At 49.2% G+C, this 20,121-nt stretch overlaps 1 protein-coding gene across 5 annotated transcripts; it reads left to right on the forward strand.

Annotated features, from left to right (window-relative positions):
• Nucleotides 1–600: 600 nt before the first annotated feature.
• Nucleotides 601–19,100, forward strand: SMARCE1 (SWI/SNF related BAF chromatin remodeling complex subunit E1). 5 transcript variants are annotated; one of them, XM_075580295.1, is made up of 10 exons: nt 601–702; nt 1,729–1,772; nt 3,584–3,627; nt 6,006–6,110; nt 9,312–9,392; nt 9,558–9,689; nt 10,351–10,522; nt 13,477–13,649; nt 18,353–18,454; nt 18,558–19,100. In XM_075580295.1, exons 2-10 carry the CDS (start codon nt 1,766–1,768, stop codon nt 19,083–19,085), a joined length of 1,344 nt encoding a protein of 447 aa, XP_075436410.1. In that variant the 5' UTR covers nt 601–702; nt 1,729–1,765; the 3' UTR covers nt 19,086–19,100. The 5 variants fall into 5 exon arrangements, with proteins under 5 accessions (XP_075436410.1, XP_075436413.1, XP_075436411.1 ...); XM_075580296.1 differs by lacking the exon at nt 601–702 and adding an exon at nt 808–831; XM_075580297.1 differs by lacking the exon at nt 601–702 and adding an exon at nt 873–889.
• The last annotated feature ends 1,021 nt before the right edge of the window (nt 19,101–20,121 follow it).

The raw sequence follows: 20,121 nt of genomic DNA on the forward strand, positions 1-20,121 counted from the left end.
TGTGAGAGAAACCGAGCAATAATTTGCTTTAAATGTGTTATTGTTAAAAATAAATATATATATATATATATTATAAATGATGTATTCTAGTTATTGATAATGTGGATGAGCTGCTTTAAAGCAACATTATTATTATTTTTTTATAAAGGGATCAATTGTATTTGAATACAGATCACTTTAATACTAAATACTGCTAATTCTTTTTGGCACCATTTTTCCTGGTCACCTCAGCACACAAAAAGGCGCCAAACCCCCCCCCCCAATCTCTTAGTGACGCAGTTTCAAACGGAGCCGCAGATTCGCCACCGCCATTCATTCAACCCGTGGGATGGGGAATATATAAATACAGTATAATTAAACAAAGACCAGGTGGGGAAAAAAAATAATAATAATAATTATAAATAAATCTTAAGGGAGGGGGGGCACCACCGGATACGCTGCGTTTATTCCTCTTGCCCAAGGAGGTCGAGACCTGTGTTTATTTATTTATTTTTTAATAAATAATGATTAAATGGTGAGAGGAGGCGGAATACAGGGAGTCACTGAGTTATCTTTATTAGATACGGGTGTTAGCTTTTTTTTGTTGTTGGGGGATGGGGGGTGTTTTCGTTGTGAAAGTGTAATCCTTCCCGTGTGGAATGTGCCGGTGCGAACGTGCAGAGCTGGCTTTGGAGTGAGAGGAACAAAGGGAGGGAGAGAGAGGTGAGCGGTATAGGAGAGGGAGACACCGGGGAGCGGTATAGGAGGGTGAGGCCTAGTGGTAAGAAGGGGGGGAGCGATATAGGAAGGGGGGAAACACCGGGGAGCGGTATAGGAGGGTGAGGCCTAGTGGTAAGAAGGGGGGGAGCGATATAGGAAGGGGGGAAACACCGGGGAGCGGTATAGGAGGGTGCGAGGCCTAGTGGTGAAGAGGCGGGAGGGGGAGACACAGGAACGCGGTATAGGAGGGGAAGGAGACACCGGGGGGAGCGGTGTAGGAGGGTGCGAGGCCTAGTGACGAGGAGGGGACACCGGAAAGCGGTCTAGTATAGGAGGGTGCGGGGGTGAGGCCTAGTGGTGAGGATGAGACCCCCGGGGGAGCGGTATATGGGGGGGAGACACCCCGGGGGAGCGGTATAGGGGGGGGAGACACCCCGGGGGAGCGGTATAGGGGGGGTGAGCGGGAGACATGGAAATACAATGTAATGTAACGGTATAATGAGTTCCTTGTGGCTCTGAACATTTTATTATATATATATATATATATATATATATATATATATATATCTTGCTATATATATATATATATCTTGCTATATATATATATATATATATATATATATATATATATATAATCTTGCTATATATATATATATGCAAATATATATTATATATATATATTTGTTTTTTATATATATATATATATATTTGTTTTATATATATATATATATATATATATATCTTGATATATATATTTATTAAGGTTATGGTGGGTAAAAACAAGTGGCTAAAACCCTCCACAGTAAAGCATAAAGCAACTGTAAATATTCCTGTATATTCATTTGCATGTCTTAGATAGGGTTGCAAACCTGTCTAAGACATGCAAATGAATATACAGGAATATTAACAGTTGCTATATAATATATATATATATATATATATATAATCTCTCGTTATGTCTATCTCCCCTGTGCTTTGTATGTGCCCCCCCCCAATTTTACTAACCCCGCTCCCCATTCTGTGTTACAGGTTCTGCGGGCGCCGTTTGCAACAAGCGTCCGCCAAAATGTCGAGTAAGTGTGATCGCCTGCCATTTTTATTCTGTGATTTAAGCCTCCCCCCCCCCTGCGCCTGATCAATGCCCAAACGCCACTAAGTGAACCATTAATTTCCTCTTTATTAAATCGGGGGGGGGGCAAATACTCCGCCCTACCCCTACAGAGAGGGGCGCGGGCGACGAGGAAATAGGCCCCTGATAACACGCACACGTCAACCACATGAGAAGTGCGATATCGTGCAAGCGCAGAAGTCACGGTACATATATGTATAGGGGGAGTCCCTGACACGCAAATGTACAATGGATAACTTCAAGTACTTTAATAGGTTCTTAAACCGTTCTTCCTTAAACGCACTTCTGGCCTTTTTTTGCGTTAAATAATATATATATATATATGTTTATTGTGAAGTGGCAACATGCAGCAATTTATTTCTTTATTTATTTACAGGATGTGAGCTGGACGGTGCTATTTTCACCGAAGGGACCTCCCTGGGTCCCGAGATACCGGTGAAGTTACCGGTATTCACACTCCCTCCGGGGGGAAACAAAATGGCTGCCAAATCTCAGGCCATTATTAAATGTGATTTGGTTTTGTGGCTTCCTATGTGGTGGCCATGTTTTATTTATTTTTTTTTAAGCCAGGAAGTGATGTCGGTAACTTCACCGGTAGGTATCTCTGGAACCGCGGGCTCTCTCCGGAGAAGACAGTAAGGCCTCGCCCAGGGTGGCGCTGAGCGGGCGCGCTTTCGCGGGCCGCGATGAAACGCATTGCTGCAATGGCGCTTGGCTGCTTGCCGAAGCAAGCAAATTTGAATCTGCTGCTCGCTGGCGGTTCCAGGGCGAACCAGCTCCCTGACGTCTCGGCCACGCTCCCTCCCACCCCCCCATGCGCGCACCTAGCCGGACGCAAATCGCCGAGTATGAGCGCCAGCATGCTTGCTCCCTGGTCTGGACGCAGCCTAACGGGGAACCCCTGTTAACCCGAAAGGCTCTATTACCCTGCAGTGCATTTCTAATTCACATGTTAAGGGCAGAAAATGAAGAGCCAGGTGGCTTTATCTCTTTGAGTGCCACGGCACAGGTAGGTCACTTGAGTGTGGCGGCCATTTGGAGGAAACGGGAGAGGAGGGGACCCCCTCCACTGGTCAGATCGGTGGAACGCAGGGCGCCGTGTAGCCCTCGGAAAAACTAACCCTTCCAGCGTGAAGTCACTGTCATGGGCCCCCTGACTGCCGGTCCCCATGGGCTAGTGGGCGCACAAAGAGTCAAAGCACCTTTTTGCCTATAAACATTATTATTTTTATCCCACTAGGTTGGAAGCAGGGGGGTCTCCAGAGGTGAACCGTGGTCATTTCAGCTCCGGGGACCCCTGCTCCCCCTAGCACATCGGAAGTCGATGCCGGTATCTCAGCCCTGCGTCACGCCGGCCAATAGGAAGCTGCGGGGAATGACTACGCAGACATTTTCCGTGGTGCAGCCGGAGCTGCTACCGGCGTCCCCTTTATGATAGTATTTCAGAGAGCAAGGGTTTCCCCTGAGCGGACATCGCCACACTCCGTCGCCCGAGACCCCCCTGCGTCTCACCTAGTCAAATATAAATAGATTAAGCCCAGGAGGTAATGTCGCATTAACGTAGTAATTCAGTTTGGGAATTCACAATCGCATCTTGACCTCCCCAAGTGCCGGACAGCTCAGCGGGACCTCGCTGGGCAGTTTATTGCGGACACTTTTGGCGGTGGTGACGTGAAATGAACATTGCTTCCTCCGGTAGCATTTGTGTAATTCCTCGTATGTATTTTTTTTTTTTTTTCTTTCCCTTTTGTACAGAAAGACCGTCGTATGCTCCGCCCCCGACCCCAGCTCCCGCCGCAGTGAGTACAACCCGCGTCTCACAGCGCGATGTAACCAAAAAGTCGGGCAAGCGAAAACGCGTCGGGAGACAGGCCCATGTTTTACTAGGCGGTGCTATATAATTGGACACCCCCTCTGGCGCCAAAACACCTTACAGGGAATTCAAGTGAATGGGCCTGAAGGTGCGTTGTGGGAAAGCACCCCTTAGTAAACGTGGGCCAGACGTGTGTGTGTGTGTGTGTGTGTTTATATATTGTGTGTGTGTATATTTTTAACCACTTTGGCGTTGGCGGTTTAAACATTTTACACATACGTGTGCCTTCAGTGTTACCCAAGGCAAAACTAAAAAAATAATAATTTGCGGTGGAAATCCGTAGAAGTCTCCACAAACCCGCTGGATTTCTCGCGCAGGCGGGGTGACCCAGAAAACGGCCGTGCGATCATTATAAACACGTTTCTTTTGTTGGGGAGTTTAAGTTTTTGGCGTGTCTTCCAGCTCCGTGTAAATAAAATCCCCCCCCCCCCTCACTCCTCATTCTCACAAAGCGACACGTTGCGTGTGTTTGTCAGAATTGCGCTGTCGTCTCTTGTGTGTTGTGATTGTGGAACTTGTAGGGTTTGTTTATTTTTTGCTTTCGGCCGGGGCCAGTTTAAAGCAGCATTGACTTTTTTGCCCGTGTGGCAATTTTTAAAATAAATTTAAAAAAAAAAACGCATCTGTGATTTGGGGTTCCCTGCTGAGCTAAAGTATAAGAAAGGAGGGGGTGTTTTAGTTTATTGCACTAAACAAAATACGTACAGATTCCCATACGATGCGCTCCTAAGGGAACCTCCTGGTATCAAATGTAGCTTGTAATGCAATCAAAGAAGTGCCGCGAATGTATAAAATAATAAATAAACATATATTAAAATCAAAATATCCAAGGTTGCAACGTATATTGAAAATTTAGGGACCAATATTTCAAGGATCAGTTTAATCATTCTCGCGCGTGTGTGTGTGTGTGTGTGTGTGTACATCAGTGTTGCCCGATGCGCGTTTCACTGCGCAGAGCTGCTTCAGGGGTGGTAGAAGCTGCCGATCGTTCGGTAAAGTTCCTGGTTCACACTATGGCCGACTATTTTAAAAGAGGTCCTGTGGCTTCCTAAATACACCAAAGCTCATTTTAAAGTGTGTAAAATATATATATATTTATTATTATTATTATTGTTAATTTATTTTATAATTTAAAATGCAGTAAGTATTATCTAATACTACACAACTGATTTTATTTCAAATTTAAAAAAAAAAAAAACCTCCTGGGCTTTTGAATGTATTGATTCTTTAATAATGAGCGGCATACGTTAATAATCAGGCCCCATAATGTTGCTCAGCTTGTGCATGTAGCTACTTTCTAGGATTTGCAAGTCCGTCCGTCCGTCCCCGTCCCCCCCATAGGTGCGGCTGCGTGAGATTTTGCACCCACAATCCGTTTAAAGGTCACGGAAGCGGTCGTCGCCCCTTGACCGTTCTGGCACACGCGCCCAATAAAAATGTTTCCGCGGCCTGCCGAAAATTAGCAGTGTCCGAGCGCAGGAAGAGCGGTCTGCAGCAGGAGAAACTTAGCCCGGTGTGTAACGGGCAGCCGCGTTCTCTGTAAATGTGACCCGTTATTATAAGTAAGTTGGCGTGAGTTCAGCTCTTTTGTAGCCGTGCTGTGTAGTGGGAGAGATATATATATTGTGTACTGCAACACTGCGGCGTCTTCGGCAATAAACCCGCGAACACCTTTTCTTGCAAACAAACGCCGTTAAGTGAGTATGAGCAGTGATTGTGTGGTATGTGCTGTATATACCTGCATTGCTATTTAAAATGCGGCGTGGTTGGAAATCGGATTTATTTGATGCACAATTGTCTAAATAATGTCATTTAACCTAAACGGCACAGATCAATTCACCTACTAACTCGCGGGTTTACTTGTAAATGCGAAGACGAACGCGGTCTATCCGCTTCCAAACCAGACCACTCCTCCTCCTTTCCAATAACTACACTTCAAAAATGTGTCGCTCAATTGTTTTTTTTTTATGACGTGTAGATTGGGCGCTCGATTTTAACCTGTGGGCAGCCAGTGCAACCAACGAACGATTAATACAATCGCCAAGTCTTTTGGTTAAATAAAATCAAAAATCGATTTTGTGTGTTTGATCCGGTTTCTTTAAACCTAAAACGATCTCCTATCGCTAACGTCCGTCATTATTCCAGTTCCCCCAGCTGCTTGTGCATGCCATATGCAAACCATTCTCATTGTGTGCTTCTTTGTTTTTTGTTTTGTTTTGTGTTTTTGTGTTTTTTTTTCCTCATTTCTCATTCGTGTTTTTTTTTATTTTTTTTATTTTTTTTGTCTCATTTTGTTCTCATCAGCAATTGCCCAGCACCCCGGGTTTTGTGGGATACAATCCATACAGCCACCTGGCCTACAACAACTACAGGCTGGGAGGGAACGCGGGCGGCAACAGCCGGGCCACGGTAGGAGAATTAACCGTTTGCATCGCGCGCGCGGGCGGCGGCGGCGGAGTCGCAGGGGGCTTCTCCTGTTTTTTTTTTTTTTTATTCAGTGTAGAGAGAAGCGGGTGAGTAGCGCAGTGACGTCTCGCCTCCCCCCTGGTGTGGAAGTCCCTGCGCTTCTTGGCTTCGACGTTTGGGGGGGGGGGGGGGGGAAACCTGACAATCACCGAGCAGAATAAAGGGGAGTTGAGGCGTCGAAACGAAAATGCTTTTTTTTTTTTTTTTTTTTTATCGAAGTAACGTGACCCCGCTGTGCAGATTATGCGGGGCTTGTGTTGTGGTATCCTCGTGCTGTGCGGGCATTCGAACATTGTGTATAATAAATAGGGTTTTAAATAAGTTATCCTATTCTGCAGGAAAAGTGAAATCTGTGTCTCTGTGTCTGTGTGTCTGTGTGTCTGTGTGTCTGTGTCTCTGTGTCTCTGTGTCTGTGTGTCTGTGTGTCTGTGTGTCTGTGTGCGCGCGCGCATGCGCATGGTCCCAATGCTACATCCAACATGACAAATGATACAGCACATTGATGTATTTTATCTATATTCTTTCTTCATAAATATGGGTTATTTAATTCAGTGCTTTGGCCCCAATATTTGAAGCCTGCGACCACGTCCCGGTGACCCCATTTCTGTAAGTCCTACACTACCAATATTATACTGCCTCATATATCTCTCCCGCCGCATAGAGAGACGCGGAAACCGAACGCGGCAGCACACGGCATGGGGTGCGTGACGTACACGCGGTGCCTGAAGGGTTACAATGTAAGATGTTACTATGTGTGCTGTGTGAGAGCTGCAGGGCAGTTATAACGGGTTAAAAAACAGGCGTGCCCTAATAATTATAGTGAGGAAAAAAGTATTTTGCAAAACAGTGGAGGAAAAATATATTTATTATTATTTCCCCATGCCGTGTGCTGCAGCGTTGTTTCCGCGTCTCTATGCGGCGGGAGAGATATATGAGACAGTATAATGCTGGTAGTGTAGGACTTACAGAAATGGGGTCACGGGGACGTGGTCGCAGGCTTCAAATATTGGGGCCAAAGCTTTGAACTAAATGACCCATATTTATGAAGAAAGAATAATAGGTACAATACACAGTAATGTACTATATCATTTGTCATGTTGGATGCGGCACTGCGGCCTTTTTTGTCTATTGTTGTTTACATTTTGGTCCTAAACCAATGCATTCCCTGACATACATACATACATACTCTTAGCCCAAACCCCAAATTCACTACACACACACACAGGGGATTGGGGTTTGAGCTTGCTAAGACTGTATGACACACACACACACACACACTGGATTGGGGTTTGAGCTTGCTAAAACTGTATGACACACACACACACACACACTGGATTGGGGTTTGAGCTTGCTAACACTGTATGACACACACACACACACACTGGATTGGGGTTTGAGCTTGCTAAGACTGTATGACACACACACACACACTCTGGATTGGGGTTTGAGCTTGCTAAGACTGTATGACACACACACACACACACACTGGATTGGGGTTTGAGCTTGCTAAGACTGTATGACACACACACACACACACACTGGATTGGGGTTTGAGCTTGCTAAGACTGTATGACACACACACACACACTGGATTGGGGTTTGAGCTTGCTAAGACTGTATGACACACACACACACACACACTGGATTGGGGTTTGAGCTTGCTAAGACTGTATGACACACACACACACACACACTGGATTGGGGTTTGAGCTTGCTAAGACTGTATGACACACACACACACACACTGGATTGGGGTTTGAGCTTGCTAAGACTGTATGACACACACACACACACACTGGATTGGGGTTTGAGCTTGCTAAGACTGTATGACACACACACACACACACACACTGGATTGGGGTTTGAGCTTGCTAAGACTGTATGACACACACACACACACACACACACACTGGATTGGGGTTTGAGCTTGCTAAGTCTGTATGTACGACACACAGAATGAATTGCATTAATTTGTGTGTGTATATTTATAGCTATCGGTTCACTAAATCTGCAATGGATAGAACATGTTTAATCTTTATAGCAAGTACAGCACCAGCAGACTGTGCCGGCCCTATTGTCACGTCATTAATGAAACGTAACGTTCCTCTTTAGTAGTTTCAAGTGTTTTATTTTATTATTAATACTTCTCCTCTTTCACCTTGGTCACAAATGTCGTATGAAACGGCCAGCAGACTTTGTTTTTTTTGGGGTTTTTTTTTTAACATCTGTCTAATGGTCATGATGAAAAACAACTTTTTTAAAGGGATTTCTTTAAAAGGGAGAAAAAAAAAGTCACCGTTATACAAAAATCCGCATGTCTTCTACCGTCCATATCGACTGCTTTTTTGGGGTTTTCATGCCAGCCGTGCAGCAGGGCTTAAATCCTGAAACAACGTATTACAAGAGCGTTTTTTTGTTGGGACTGCGCCCTGTAAGGCTGCGCTTATAGTGACCGCGTCGCGGCGTCAAAACAAATGCATTGGTGCGGTCGCTGGAAGTCCTCGCCATTTGATTTCTCCAGCAACCGCAGCCCGACGTCGCCGGCACTATAAGCGCAGCCGAAGATGTGCTCGCGGTGGAAACGCTCCGTGCGTATTCCCCGTGTCCCGGGAACGTACGCAGCCGGTTGATTGTCTGAGGGTGTTTTAAGGGACTTTATGATGTTAATGTTTTCCTTTCCTTCTGCATATCATCTGTTGTACAACTGGGTAACATGTGTTGTCCATCAACGTGCTCCCTTGGAAAATCAAATTTTGCCGGCGGCGGGTTTTCGCGGCGTCGCTTGTCGCCGTCACACGCACTATAAGCGCACGTGGCTGCGGCAATGCTTTTTGTTTTTGGGCGAATTCGCGTCGCCGTCACTACTAAGGCAGATTGGGCTGATAACGCCCTTTTGTAGTCGCATAGAAACCCTCTCTGCTGCCTGATGGGGAAAATAGCGAAGGTTTCCGTGTGGCCACTTTACTGCGTGCCCTTTATTTTTATTTTAAAAAATGAGTTCAAACTACTTTGGGGGGAAAAAGCAAAACCGATTTATTTTTTTATCTGGTTTACACAGCATCACATTCGGGAGAGGTCTATGATTATTATTATTATTATTGTGGGGGTTGCTCTTTTAACACTCTGATCTGCTTCTGGTTGTAGGCTTCGTCGGGGATTACAATCCCGAAGCCCCCTAAACCCCCAGATAAGCCTCTGATGCCGTACATGAGGTACAGCAGGAAGGTGAGTGATCGGTAACCGCTTCTACCACAGACTTCTTGTATTCGCCCCCCACCCCCACAAACAAAGTACGTGGGGGGAAAATAAGACACCCCCCCCCCCTTGCAAAGTATCACCCTATAAAATGCCTCTTTCCCCCCCCTCCCCACCCCTGATTCCTCTGAATAGGTCTGGGACCAGGTGAAGGCCTCCAACCCTGACCTGAAGTTATGGGAGATCGGCAAGATTATCGGTGGGATGTGGCGAGACCTCACCGACGAGGAGAAGCAGGAGTACTTGAACGAATATGAAGCGGAGAAGGTAGCGTGGGGACTGGTCAAACCGAACCATCGTTACATAAAACCACCACTAGTTCTTCTGTCTGAGCCGGAGGGCGGCCAGTCCTGTTCGCCAAGGCCCCGCGTGTATCAGCTTTGGGTATCTGGGAGACGCGCGTGCGTGTCTATAAGTAATTCATCTATACTCTTCATTGGGTGTCAAGCGTGTCTTTAGTAATCCGCCTGTGGTTCTTCACTTCTTTGCTTAGTTAAAAGGCTCAGCAAACAGGACTGGCTGAAAAATGGCTCAGCAAACAGGACTGGCCTAGAGACCCCCGTGGTTTTGTCTAACCTTTAGCTTTGCAGGGGCGTGCGCAAAGCCACCTGTAAAAGTTTGAAGGGCTGACCGTGGCAGGGGGAGGCATCTTTTAATTCAGGCAAGACTGGAGTTAAACGGCCTGTGCATACCTGAAAGATTTGGGTTCGTACATGTTGGCTGCTGCTATAAATATCCAAGAACTACGGAGACGCGTTGGCTTAATGGGTTTTATAGATCTATGAAGGGAACCGGTTAAACCACAAACTCGTGGCGTGCCAGACTGCAAGGCCGAGTCCTCCTCCTTTTTTAAAATTTTTTTTTTTTGGTCCTACAGACCGCGAGTTGTGCTTGCGCCGTAAATAATATTTCCGTCCCGTCCCCGCAGATCGAGTACAACGAATCGATGAAGACGTACCACAACTCGCCCGCCTACCTGGCCTACGTCAACGCCAAGAGCCGGGCGGAGGCCGCCCTCGAGGAGGAAAGCCGCCAGCGGCAGTCGCGCATCGAGAAGGGGGAGCCGTACATGAGCATCCAACCCGCCGAGGATCCCGACGGTCAGTCCGGCGATACTGTCTGAAACCAAGGGGGCGCGGGGGGGGGGGGGGGGTTAAGAACAAAAAGGAGGTCGCCGATGGGACCTTTTTTTTTGTGCGTTTTTGGTCTCCCCGTAGCCGGTGACCCAGCCAGGAAGTCCGACGCGCGTTTCGCCGGGATTTCCTCCCGAGTGGACACGGTGTATCCCGACCACAGTTGGTTTTTATAGTCCCGAATTAAAGGGCCAGGGAAAACAGGAGGCCGCCCACTGTAACCGTTAAAACCACACGGACCTAGAACTATGGGAAGGCGCGCCAAATATCTGCACGGTGTTTAGGTTAATGTTGGTAACGGGTGGCATTACAAATAAGTCAGATGACCCACATAGGTAATGGTTTGGAGCACAAAATGAGTACAGGTAGTCCCTCGTTTTGACGACACAATGCGTCCCGCAAACTCGCGTCTGTTAAGGCAGAGGTGCGCAAACTGGGGGGCGGGAGAATTTGCGGGGGGGGGGGGGGTGCGGGCTGTTGCAGAGGCCCCGTGGTCTTCCCCCGGGCATTTAATTTAATGCCGGGGGAGGCCTCTGTAACCTCATTTACCTACTGGCAGCCGGGTCTTCGGCGACGCGTCGTGATGCAGCGGGTCATGTGACGTGCGTCAAATGACACGGTGGAGTCTTGTGCCGTGACCCGCAACGTCATTTAAAGCCGTGCGTTCGGGGGGGGGGGCGCTCGCGAACGCAGCCGCAGCTGAAAAAATTTGCGCAGCGCTGTGTTAAGGGGCAGTCGGTTAACCGGCGGCGGTTTCCGTCTGATGCGTGAAAACCGCGGCGGATAATGAGTTTTTGGACTGCGTTATGCACCGTCGGTAAGCGAGGTCTACCTGTATGCGCAGTGAGTTGGGAAGAGGAGGGTGCAGCGGACTTACGCAGATAACTTTAATAGCCAAAATCCGACGTTTCGGTTGATCCACGCAACCTGTATCAAAGAAGTTTCGCCTCCATCCCTTCTCACCCCCCCCTCCCCAACAGGTCAAGTTTTTAGGCTATCTCTGCTTCAGCACAGTTTGCTCAGTCCTTGCAGAGCCACTGATAAGAGCCACCTGTGCTGAAGCAGGGATATCCTTAAAACCCTGTCCTGTTGGTGGCCCTTGAGAACTGGAGCTACTCACCCCCTGATCTAAATGTTTTTTTACCGCTGGATCCTTCAAACTCTTCCCCCCCCCCCCCCCCCCCCCCCCCCCCCCCCGCCCAGATGTTGAGGCTGTGCAAACAATGACTCTTACACTGGGTGAGAGAGATGAATGCGTGTGCTGCAGCGCCTCCTTGTGCACAGAGGCAGAAGTCGTCACCGTGCTTCCTTCCCCCGTGCGTTAACTCCTTCAGTGCCTGGAGAGGCCAGCGAGGCCTCTCTGTGTCCGCCTTGCCCGCGATCATCCTGCCCGACCACCTGCGTAAGGATGGTGGGACGCCATCTTTTTCAAAGCCTCCGTGTCGGCCAGGAAGTCGTGCCGCGCGCGGGACAGAGGCGCTCGCGTTCGCTGCCGATTTAGTCCGGGTAGCGTCTGTAATTAAAGAGTCTTTCCCCCCCCTTTTCTGCCTTTTTGCGTATTCGTCGCCGGCGTCCGGCCAGTCTCGCGAGACGTGGCTCCGATCCCTGCGACCCCGGATTCCCCGCCGCTTCTAAAACAACATCTCGCGCTCGATACATTCAATTTACTCTGCCATATGTTCGCCTTCTTCCTCCTGCATCATATCTTCTATATATTATTATTTTTTTATGGTCGTTATTACAATATTATACCAGCTATAACCCAAATCCTTTTCAGCCGTCTGTGGCTGAGTGTTTCATACGGTTGTTGGTTTTTTTTTTAAGTGAAGTCCTGCAGCTTCAGCGTAGCACATTGAAGTTTTATTTTTAGGGGGGCCCGTAACTATTTTATTAAATGGCGTGGAATAATAATCTGGTTTTGTGCTCCCGTTAAAACAATGCCGGCAGACTACGCGTCGAATGAAAGAAAGCGACTGTTTCAGCCGCGGGGAAGTAGTTGTTTTGCTGACAATTATTTTTTTTCCTACGCGAATGTGTCCGGTTTGTATTTGTAAGCGGTTTGCGCCTTGATCTGGATTTCATGTAAATCCCGCCTGTAGGGACTTCGTGCCGGCAAAAACGGGTTTAAAGCAGGGCGGGGGGGGGGGTCTCTCAGCCGCTGAACCCCCTTAATTTCAGCTCCTCGGACCCCCTGCTTCCCTAGATACACCCCCCCCCCCCCCCCATGGGGAAGACTATCTCCTGCCAGTTTAATGCTCCCACGTCACACCTGCCAATCGCAAGCCGCACAGCGTGATGTCACAGCGTGATGTCACAGCGTGATGTCACGGCTTCCTATCGGCCGGCAGGGTGCGGGAGCTTTGAAAAGCGGCCACTACCTGATCCCTGTTAGCAGGGCGGCCCCCGCCCCCCCCTGCGGAGGTTTGTGTCTACGGAAGCAGGGGGGTCCCCGGAGCTGAAATTATTGGGGTTCAGCTCTGGAGACCCCCCCCCCCCCCTGCTTTAACCCTATGTTATACATTTAGCAAGAAACATGTCTTGCTTGGATTGCCTCTAACTGTATTGTATGTCTTTATTTATATAGCGCCATTAATGTACATACAGTGACGCTTCACAGTAGGAATACACGTGGTAGACAAATAAATAACAGATAATATAAATAACAGAGCATGGGAATAAGTGCTTCAGACATAAAAGTAACATTACGGGAGAGGAGTCCCTGCCCCGAGGAGCTTGCTTGTCGTCTCGTCTAGTTCAGCCAGCCTTTACACTGCTGCGGTCACACATTTGGTGCGTGTGTCGCTCGCTCACCTCCCGGCCGGGTTATCCCGCAGGGCCTGGCTGCATGTTCCAGGCCCGAGCATCGTGGCTTGTTATAAAGGGCCCCCTGGGGTTTTCTATAACGCTCGTGCCTCTCCCAGATTACGACGACGGCTTCTCCATGAAGCACACGGCGGCCGCCCGGTTCCAGAGAAACCACCGGCTCATCAGCGAAATCCTGAGCGAGAGCGTGGTGCCCGACGTCCGCTCGGTGGTGACCACGGCCCGGATGCAGGTGCTGAAAAGACAAGTCCAGTCCCTCATGGTGCACCAGGTACGGGGGGGGGGGGTCATAATAATAATCAATGGCTAACGGTGCCGCGCGGGTTATAACAGGAGGTGGCCAACTCTCCGTCTACAAGGGCCACCAACGGGCCAGGTATTAAGGATATCCCTGCTTCAGCATAGGTAGTTCAGCACCTGTGCTGAAGCAGGGATATCCCTAATAGCTGACGTGTTGGTGGCCCTTGTAGACTGGAGTTGGCCACCACCGTAGTATATGACGGCTTGCGATTTGGGTTATAACCCTGTTCCCCCTCTCTCCGCACCTCCCCTCCCTCCCAAGTAGTAGCCGCACCTCCCCCATGGTCCGTGTTTTTGTTGTATCGAGTCACACACACCCCTCTCCCCCCCCCACCACCACCCTCCCGGTATATTGCCATATCTGTACGTTTACACTGCACACACAGAATCGAAAAAATACTGTGAGTAAGCGCGAAAGTGTCTACACCAATCGTTTGTGTGTGTAAAACAGTGATACACTCTCTTACATAAGAATAGGCCGCCTGGTGCCTACTGCCCGGTACAGACAGAAGCAAACACGCAGCAAAACAACCTGGCGCCAAGTAATGTCCAACGATGACCGGTCCTGAGATCTGCAGAGGATAAGCACAATGGCTTTCAGATCATGAAACGAGAAAAACAGAGAGAGGACAAAACATACACAGAGAGACACACAAGCGTGCGTGCGCACACACACACAGTATGCACTTATTGTATCATTTTTATTCCCTGCGCTGTATTCTTTGTGAAGCGCTGAGTACACTTTTGGCACTATGACCATGCAATAGTGTACTGTGTAAGGAAAATTAAACCGCCCCATTCAAGCCCCAAAGTTCTCCTCACTAGAACATTTAAAAACTTTAACCCACAACAGTTTCTGGATGACCTTACCAACTGCCCATGGCACAGAATCTGCGCTCGACTATTTCCAATCCGAGTTCTTAAAACTCTGCGATACCCATGCTCCACTACGCAAAATAAGGGTACGGGGGGCCCACCTTCCATGGGTTACACCTGACCTTATAGCACTCTACCAGTTCAGGGATGCCTTGTGGAAAAGCTACAAAGTAACTGGCACTACCAAGGATCTCAATCACTACAGATGCCTGCGGAACGTGTGCACAAGGCAAACAAGGCATGCAAAAGCACAATATTACTCTGACAATCTCCTCCTGAATACATCAAACCCAGCTAATTTCTGGAAGGTTATCAACAATATATTCCAGCCTCCTAACCATCAACAACCAAGTAATATCACTAAGGGGGATATTACTCTGACAAACCCCACTGACATTGCAAATGCATTCAATGATTACTTTGTGGGGTGTGCCACTAACTTATTAGCGAAACGCAGCACAAACCCCAAACCTGAATCTCATCCTGGGAGTACCCCTATAGTCCCACCCCCTCCCAACACTGCCCACAATTTTCAATTTAGCCCAGTATCTGAAGAGGAGATTACACAAGCGCTCCTCAAACTAAAACTAAGCAGCCAATGTGGACCCGACTTACTACAATCTAGGTTCCTACGACTTGGTGCCCCAGCCATTGCCAAACCAATTGCGTCCATAGTCAACTCTATCCTGTCTGCAGGCCATATCCCTAAGACCTGGAAAACTGCCAGAGTTGTCCCAATCTTCAAAAGTGGGGACAAAAACACGGTCTCAAACTACAGGCCAATCTCACTTCTCCCAATTCTATCCAAAGTTATGGAAAAATGTGTCCACTCCCAATTAAGCGAGTTCTACACCAAGACAAATTTCCCTAGCCAATTCCAGTCTGGGTTTCGTCCCAAACACTCCACCGTAACTACCCTGCTAAAAGTTTGCAATGAAATCCAGTGTGGAATGGAACGGGGACAACTCACTGGTGCAGTATTCCTAGATTTTGCAAAGGCTTTTGACACAGTTGATCATGCTATCCTGCTTAACAAACTCCAGAGCTCTGGAATAGGGAAACATGCTTTAAACTGGTTTCAGTCCTACCTATCAGGAAGATCCCAACATGTGTCCATCTCAGGCTCTAACTCCAACCCCCTGGATATCACCTGTGGTGTCCCGCAAGGCTCTGTTCTGGGGCCCCTACTCTTCTCAGTGTTCATTAATGATCTTCCCACAGCTTGTAAGGAAGCCTCAATACACATGTATGCAGATGACACAATCCTGTATGCACACAGCCATAGCCTCTCTGACCTTCAACACATACTTCAGTCTGACTTTTTGAGACTCGAAAACTGGATTTCCCAAAACAAACTGTTTTTAAACACTGACAAGACGGTAACAATGGTATTTGGGACCAAGACTAAATTTGTAAAGCTTCCAGTGACTGAGCTCCTGATTAGAACCAACGCTAAAACCACCTTAACACCTGTCGCTAGTTTTAAATACCTGGGCTTATGGTTTGACTCCCACTTAACATTCGGGATGCACATTGATACCCTGACAACCAAGACCTATGCCAAACTAGGGGTACTTTACAGGAACAAATCCTCCCTAAGTCTCCTGGTCAGAAAGCGTATTGCACAGCAGATGCTAATGCCAATTATTGACTATGGAGACATAGTATATGGCTCGGCTCCTCAAACCCACCTTAGCAAACTTGACACCCTCTACAATTCAATTTGTCGTTTTGTTCTCCAATGCAACTACAACACACATCACTGCGAAATGCTCAAAGAACTAGATTGGTCATCACTAGAGTCTAGGCGCAAAGTTCACCTTTCCTGTCTCACCCTCAAATACTTTCTGGGCAAGCTACCCAGCTACCTGAACAAGCTCCTCACCCCTACCACATGCAGTACCTATCACCTGAGATCAGACTCCAAAAGACTATTCATGGTCCCAAGACTCAACAAAGTATCCGGACGTTCCTCCTTCTCCTTCCGTGCACCCCAAAACTGGAACAACCTACCAGAGACTCTCATATCCACCACCAGCTTAAGTTCTTTCAAATCTAAGGCTGTCTCACACTTTAATCTGGTCTGTAACTGTTTCATACGCTCATAATATATATTTTCTTTAACTGTGCATGCAATGTCTTGTATATAAATGTATACCTTGTTCATTTATGTAACTGTATTTGTAACCATGTATTATTTGTTTTACTCTGTGCCCAGGACATACTTGAAAACGAGAGGTAACTCTCAATGTATTACTTCCTGGTAAAATATTTTATAAATAAATAAATAAATAATATAAATAAAGACATACAATGCAGAGGCGCACGCGCGCGCACACGCGCGCACACACACACACACACACACACACACACACACACACACACACACACACACACACACACACAGTGCATTGTCTTCTATCTGCAAACCCGGCGTCTTTACTCTCTAATTAGGAGCGTGACAGAACATGCCGGGGATTACCCCGAAACCAACCTCACCCTAATACACGGGTGTGGTGAGAGGGTGCGACTGTCCCAAGAGCGCTGAATGTTTTTTCCCATAAAGGGGGGGACATGGCGTTGTGCGCACAGACTGTATTTAAAGTTAACCTGTTGGTTGCTGACCCTTTGTAAGCGCTGCTGAGAGACGTTTCTACCGGTTCTTATGGCCGTTCTCGTTATATTGTGGGTTAGGGTCATTTCCACCGTAGGGAGGGAGGAACTGCGCATTATTTTTGAGACTAGGGAGTGGGATCGATGGTGGAGACCGGGCCCAGAAAGGAGAGCGATGCTGCAAATAATAAGTGTGTAGGGGATCTATGAAGAAATGCAAGTCCCCTCACAAAGGCTACATGGGGGGCGGGGGTGTGGGGCACGGTAATTAAACGGCTCTGAAGGGGGGAGGAATGGTGAACCGGTGGATGTTTAACACATAACCGCCGGCTCGTGGAAACAAAGACTGAATGCGAGGACTAGAACGTGAGGTCAGGCTTAGGCCAGGGCGCGCTGCCCGGAGGTCAGGCTTAGGCCAGGGCGCGCTGCCCGGAGGTCAGGCTTAGGCCAGGGCGCGCTGGCCGGAGGTCGGGCTTAGGCCAGGGCGCGCTGGCCGGAGGTCGGGCTTAGGCCCAGGGCGCGCTGCCCCGGAGGTCAGGCTTAGGCCAGGGCGCGCTGCCCGGAGGTCAGGCTTAGGCCAGGGCGCGCTGCCCGGAGGTCAGGCTTAGGCCAGGGCGCGCTGGCCGGAGGTCAGGCTTAGGCCAGGGCGCGCTGGCCGGAGGTCAGGCTTAGGCCAGGGCGCGCTGGCCGGAGGTCAGGCTTAGGCCAGGGCGCGCTGCCCGGAGGTCAGGCTTAGGCCAGGGCGCGCTGCCCCGAGGTCAGGCTTAGGCCAGGGCGCGCTGGCCGGAGGTCAGGCTTAGGCCAGGGCGCGCTGGCCGGAGGTCAGGCTTAGGCCAGGGCGCGCTGCCCCGAGGTCAGGCTTAGGCCAGGGGCGCGCTGCCCGGAGGTCAGGCTTAGGATCGGGCGCGCTGGCCGGAGGTCAGGCTTAGGCCAGGGCGCGCTGCCCGGAGGTCGGGCTTAGCCAGGGCACGCTGCCCGGAGGTCAGAGTATAGAAATGGATCCACGTTTCACAACCCCCCCCTCTCCCCCCCCCCCCACCCCGCTTGACCATTGACCGGTCATTTAAAACGTCCCGAGTGCAGCAAAACGCCGCCGCAGATAAATGGACAGGGGGGAGCGCGCGCTGATTTCAAAGTGTTATCCCCACCGCAACTAAACCGCGCCGCTTTCACTTACCCCGCCAGCGCAAGCTGGAGGCCGAGCTGCTGCAGATCGAGGACCGTCACCAGGACAAGAAGAGAAAGTTCCTGGAAAGCACGGAGTCCTTCAGTAACGAGCTGAAGCGGGTAATTACCTGCGCATATAGACGCGCGGTTATGTACACGGCTGGCGAGTTGAAGATGACCCCCTCTCACGTGTCCTTTCTTTCCCCCCCCCCCCCCCCGCCAGCTTTGCACTTTGAAGGTGGAGGTGGATATGGATAAGATCGCGGCAGAGATCGCTCAGGCGGAAGAGCAAGCCCGGAAACGTCAGGAGGAGCGCGATAAGGAGGCGGCGGAGCAAGCGGAGCGTAACCAGAACGCGGCCGCCGCTGCAGCAGCAGCAGCAGCAGAGGAGCAAGAGGCGGCGAAGACAGAAGAAAAGACAGAGGAGGAAGAGGCCCCTATGGAGACAGGTGTGTCCTCTGTGTGTGTGTGTGTGTGTGTGTGTGTGTGTGTGTGTGTGTGTGTGTGTGTGTGTGTGTGTAGGGGAGGGTGTGTGTGTGTGTCCTGGCTCTGTTTGTGTGTGTGTCCTGGCTCTGTTTGTGTGTGTGTCCTGGCTCTGTTTGTGTGTGTGTGTCCTGGCTCTGTTTGTGTGTGTGTCCTGGCTCTGTTTGTGTGTGTGTGTCCTGGCTCTGTTTGTGTGTGTGTGTGTGTGTCCTGGCTTTGTTTGTGTGTGTGTCCTGGCTCTGTGTGTGTGTGTGTGTCCTGGCTCTGATTTTGTGTGTCGGGGCTGTGTGTGTTGGTGTCGGGGCTGTGTGTGTGTGTGTGTGTCCTGGCTCTGTTTTTGTGTGTGTGTCCTGGCTCTGTTTGTGTGTGTGTGTGTGTGTCCTGGCTCTGTTTTTGTGTGTGTCATGGGTGTGTGTGTGTGTGTGTGTGTATGTGTCCTGGCTCTGTTTTTGTGTGTGTATGTGTCCTGGCTCTGTTTTTGTGTGTGTATGTGTCCTGGCTCTGTTTTTGTGTGTGTATGTGTCCTGGCTCTGTTTTTGTGTGTGTATGTGTCCTGGCTCTGTTTTTGTGTGTGTGTGTCCTGGCTCTGTTTTTGTGTGTGTGTGTCCTGGCTCTGTTTGTGTGTGTCCTGGCTCTGTGTGTGTGTGTGTGTGTGTGTGTGTGTGTGTGTGTGTGCGTGCGTGCGTGCGTGCGTGTGCGTCTGCGTGCGTCTGCGCGTCCGTCCGTCCTCCCTCCCTCATCGACTCCGCTAATCGCACGGTGCAAAGTTCCTACCAGGTGTTGGTTACATGAAACCGATGGACACTGCGGAAGCGCAGCGAGGAAAATATACCTATATCTTGGGGTTTGGAGAGCAGGAAACAGCCGTTTAAACACCGTTTGGGTTACAGGCTCCCGTTTGGGTTACAGGCTCCCGTTTGGGTTACAGGCTCCCGTTTGGGTTACAGGCTCCCGTTTGGGTTACAGGCTCCCGTTTGGGTTACAGGCTCCCGTTTGGGTTACAGGCTCCCGTTTGGGTTACAGGCTCCCGTTTGGGTTACAGGCTCCCGTTTGGGTTATAGGCTCCCGTTTGGGTTACAGGCTCCCGTTTGGGTTACAGGCTCCCGTTTGGGTTACAGGCTCCCGTTTGGGTTACAGGCTCACTTTTGATGAAGAATGTGTCGCCAAATTGTCTGTGGAGGTTTTTTATTATTATTTTTTTGGTATGTTTTTTTAAGATTACTTTTAAAAAGATGAGCGAGCCAGAAACTAAGCTGGGGAACCGGCGGCTGAGAAATCATATTTTCCAAATTCCCATCCCCCGT

This window comes from Ascaphus truei, chromosome 23, assembly GCF_040206685.1.
Source record: "Ascaphus truei isolate aAscTru1 chromosome 23, aAscTru1.hap1, whole genome shotgun sequence".
Classification (NCBI taxonomy): Eukaryota; Metazoa; Chordata; class Amphibia; order Anura; family Ascaphidae; genus Ascaphus; species Ascaphus truei.

Coding starts and splice junctions, on each gene's coding strand:
- SMARCE1 (XM_075580295.1), top strand. Junction 3,628..6,005: donor CGACCCCAGCTCCCGCCGCA/GTGAGTACAACC, acceptor TGTTCTCATCAG/CAATTGCCCAGCACCCCGGG. Junction 6,111..9,311: donor GCGGCAACAGCCGGGCCACG/GTAGGAGAATTA, acceptor TTCTGGTTGTAG/GCTTCGTCGGGGATTACAAT.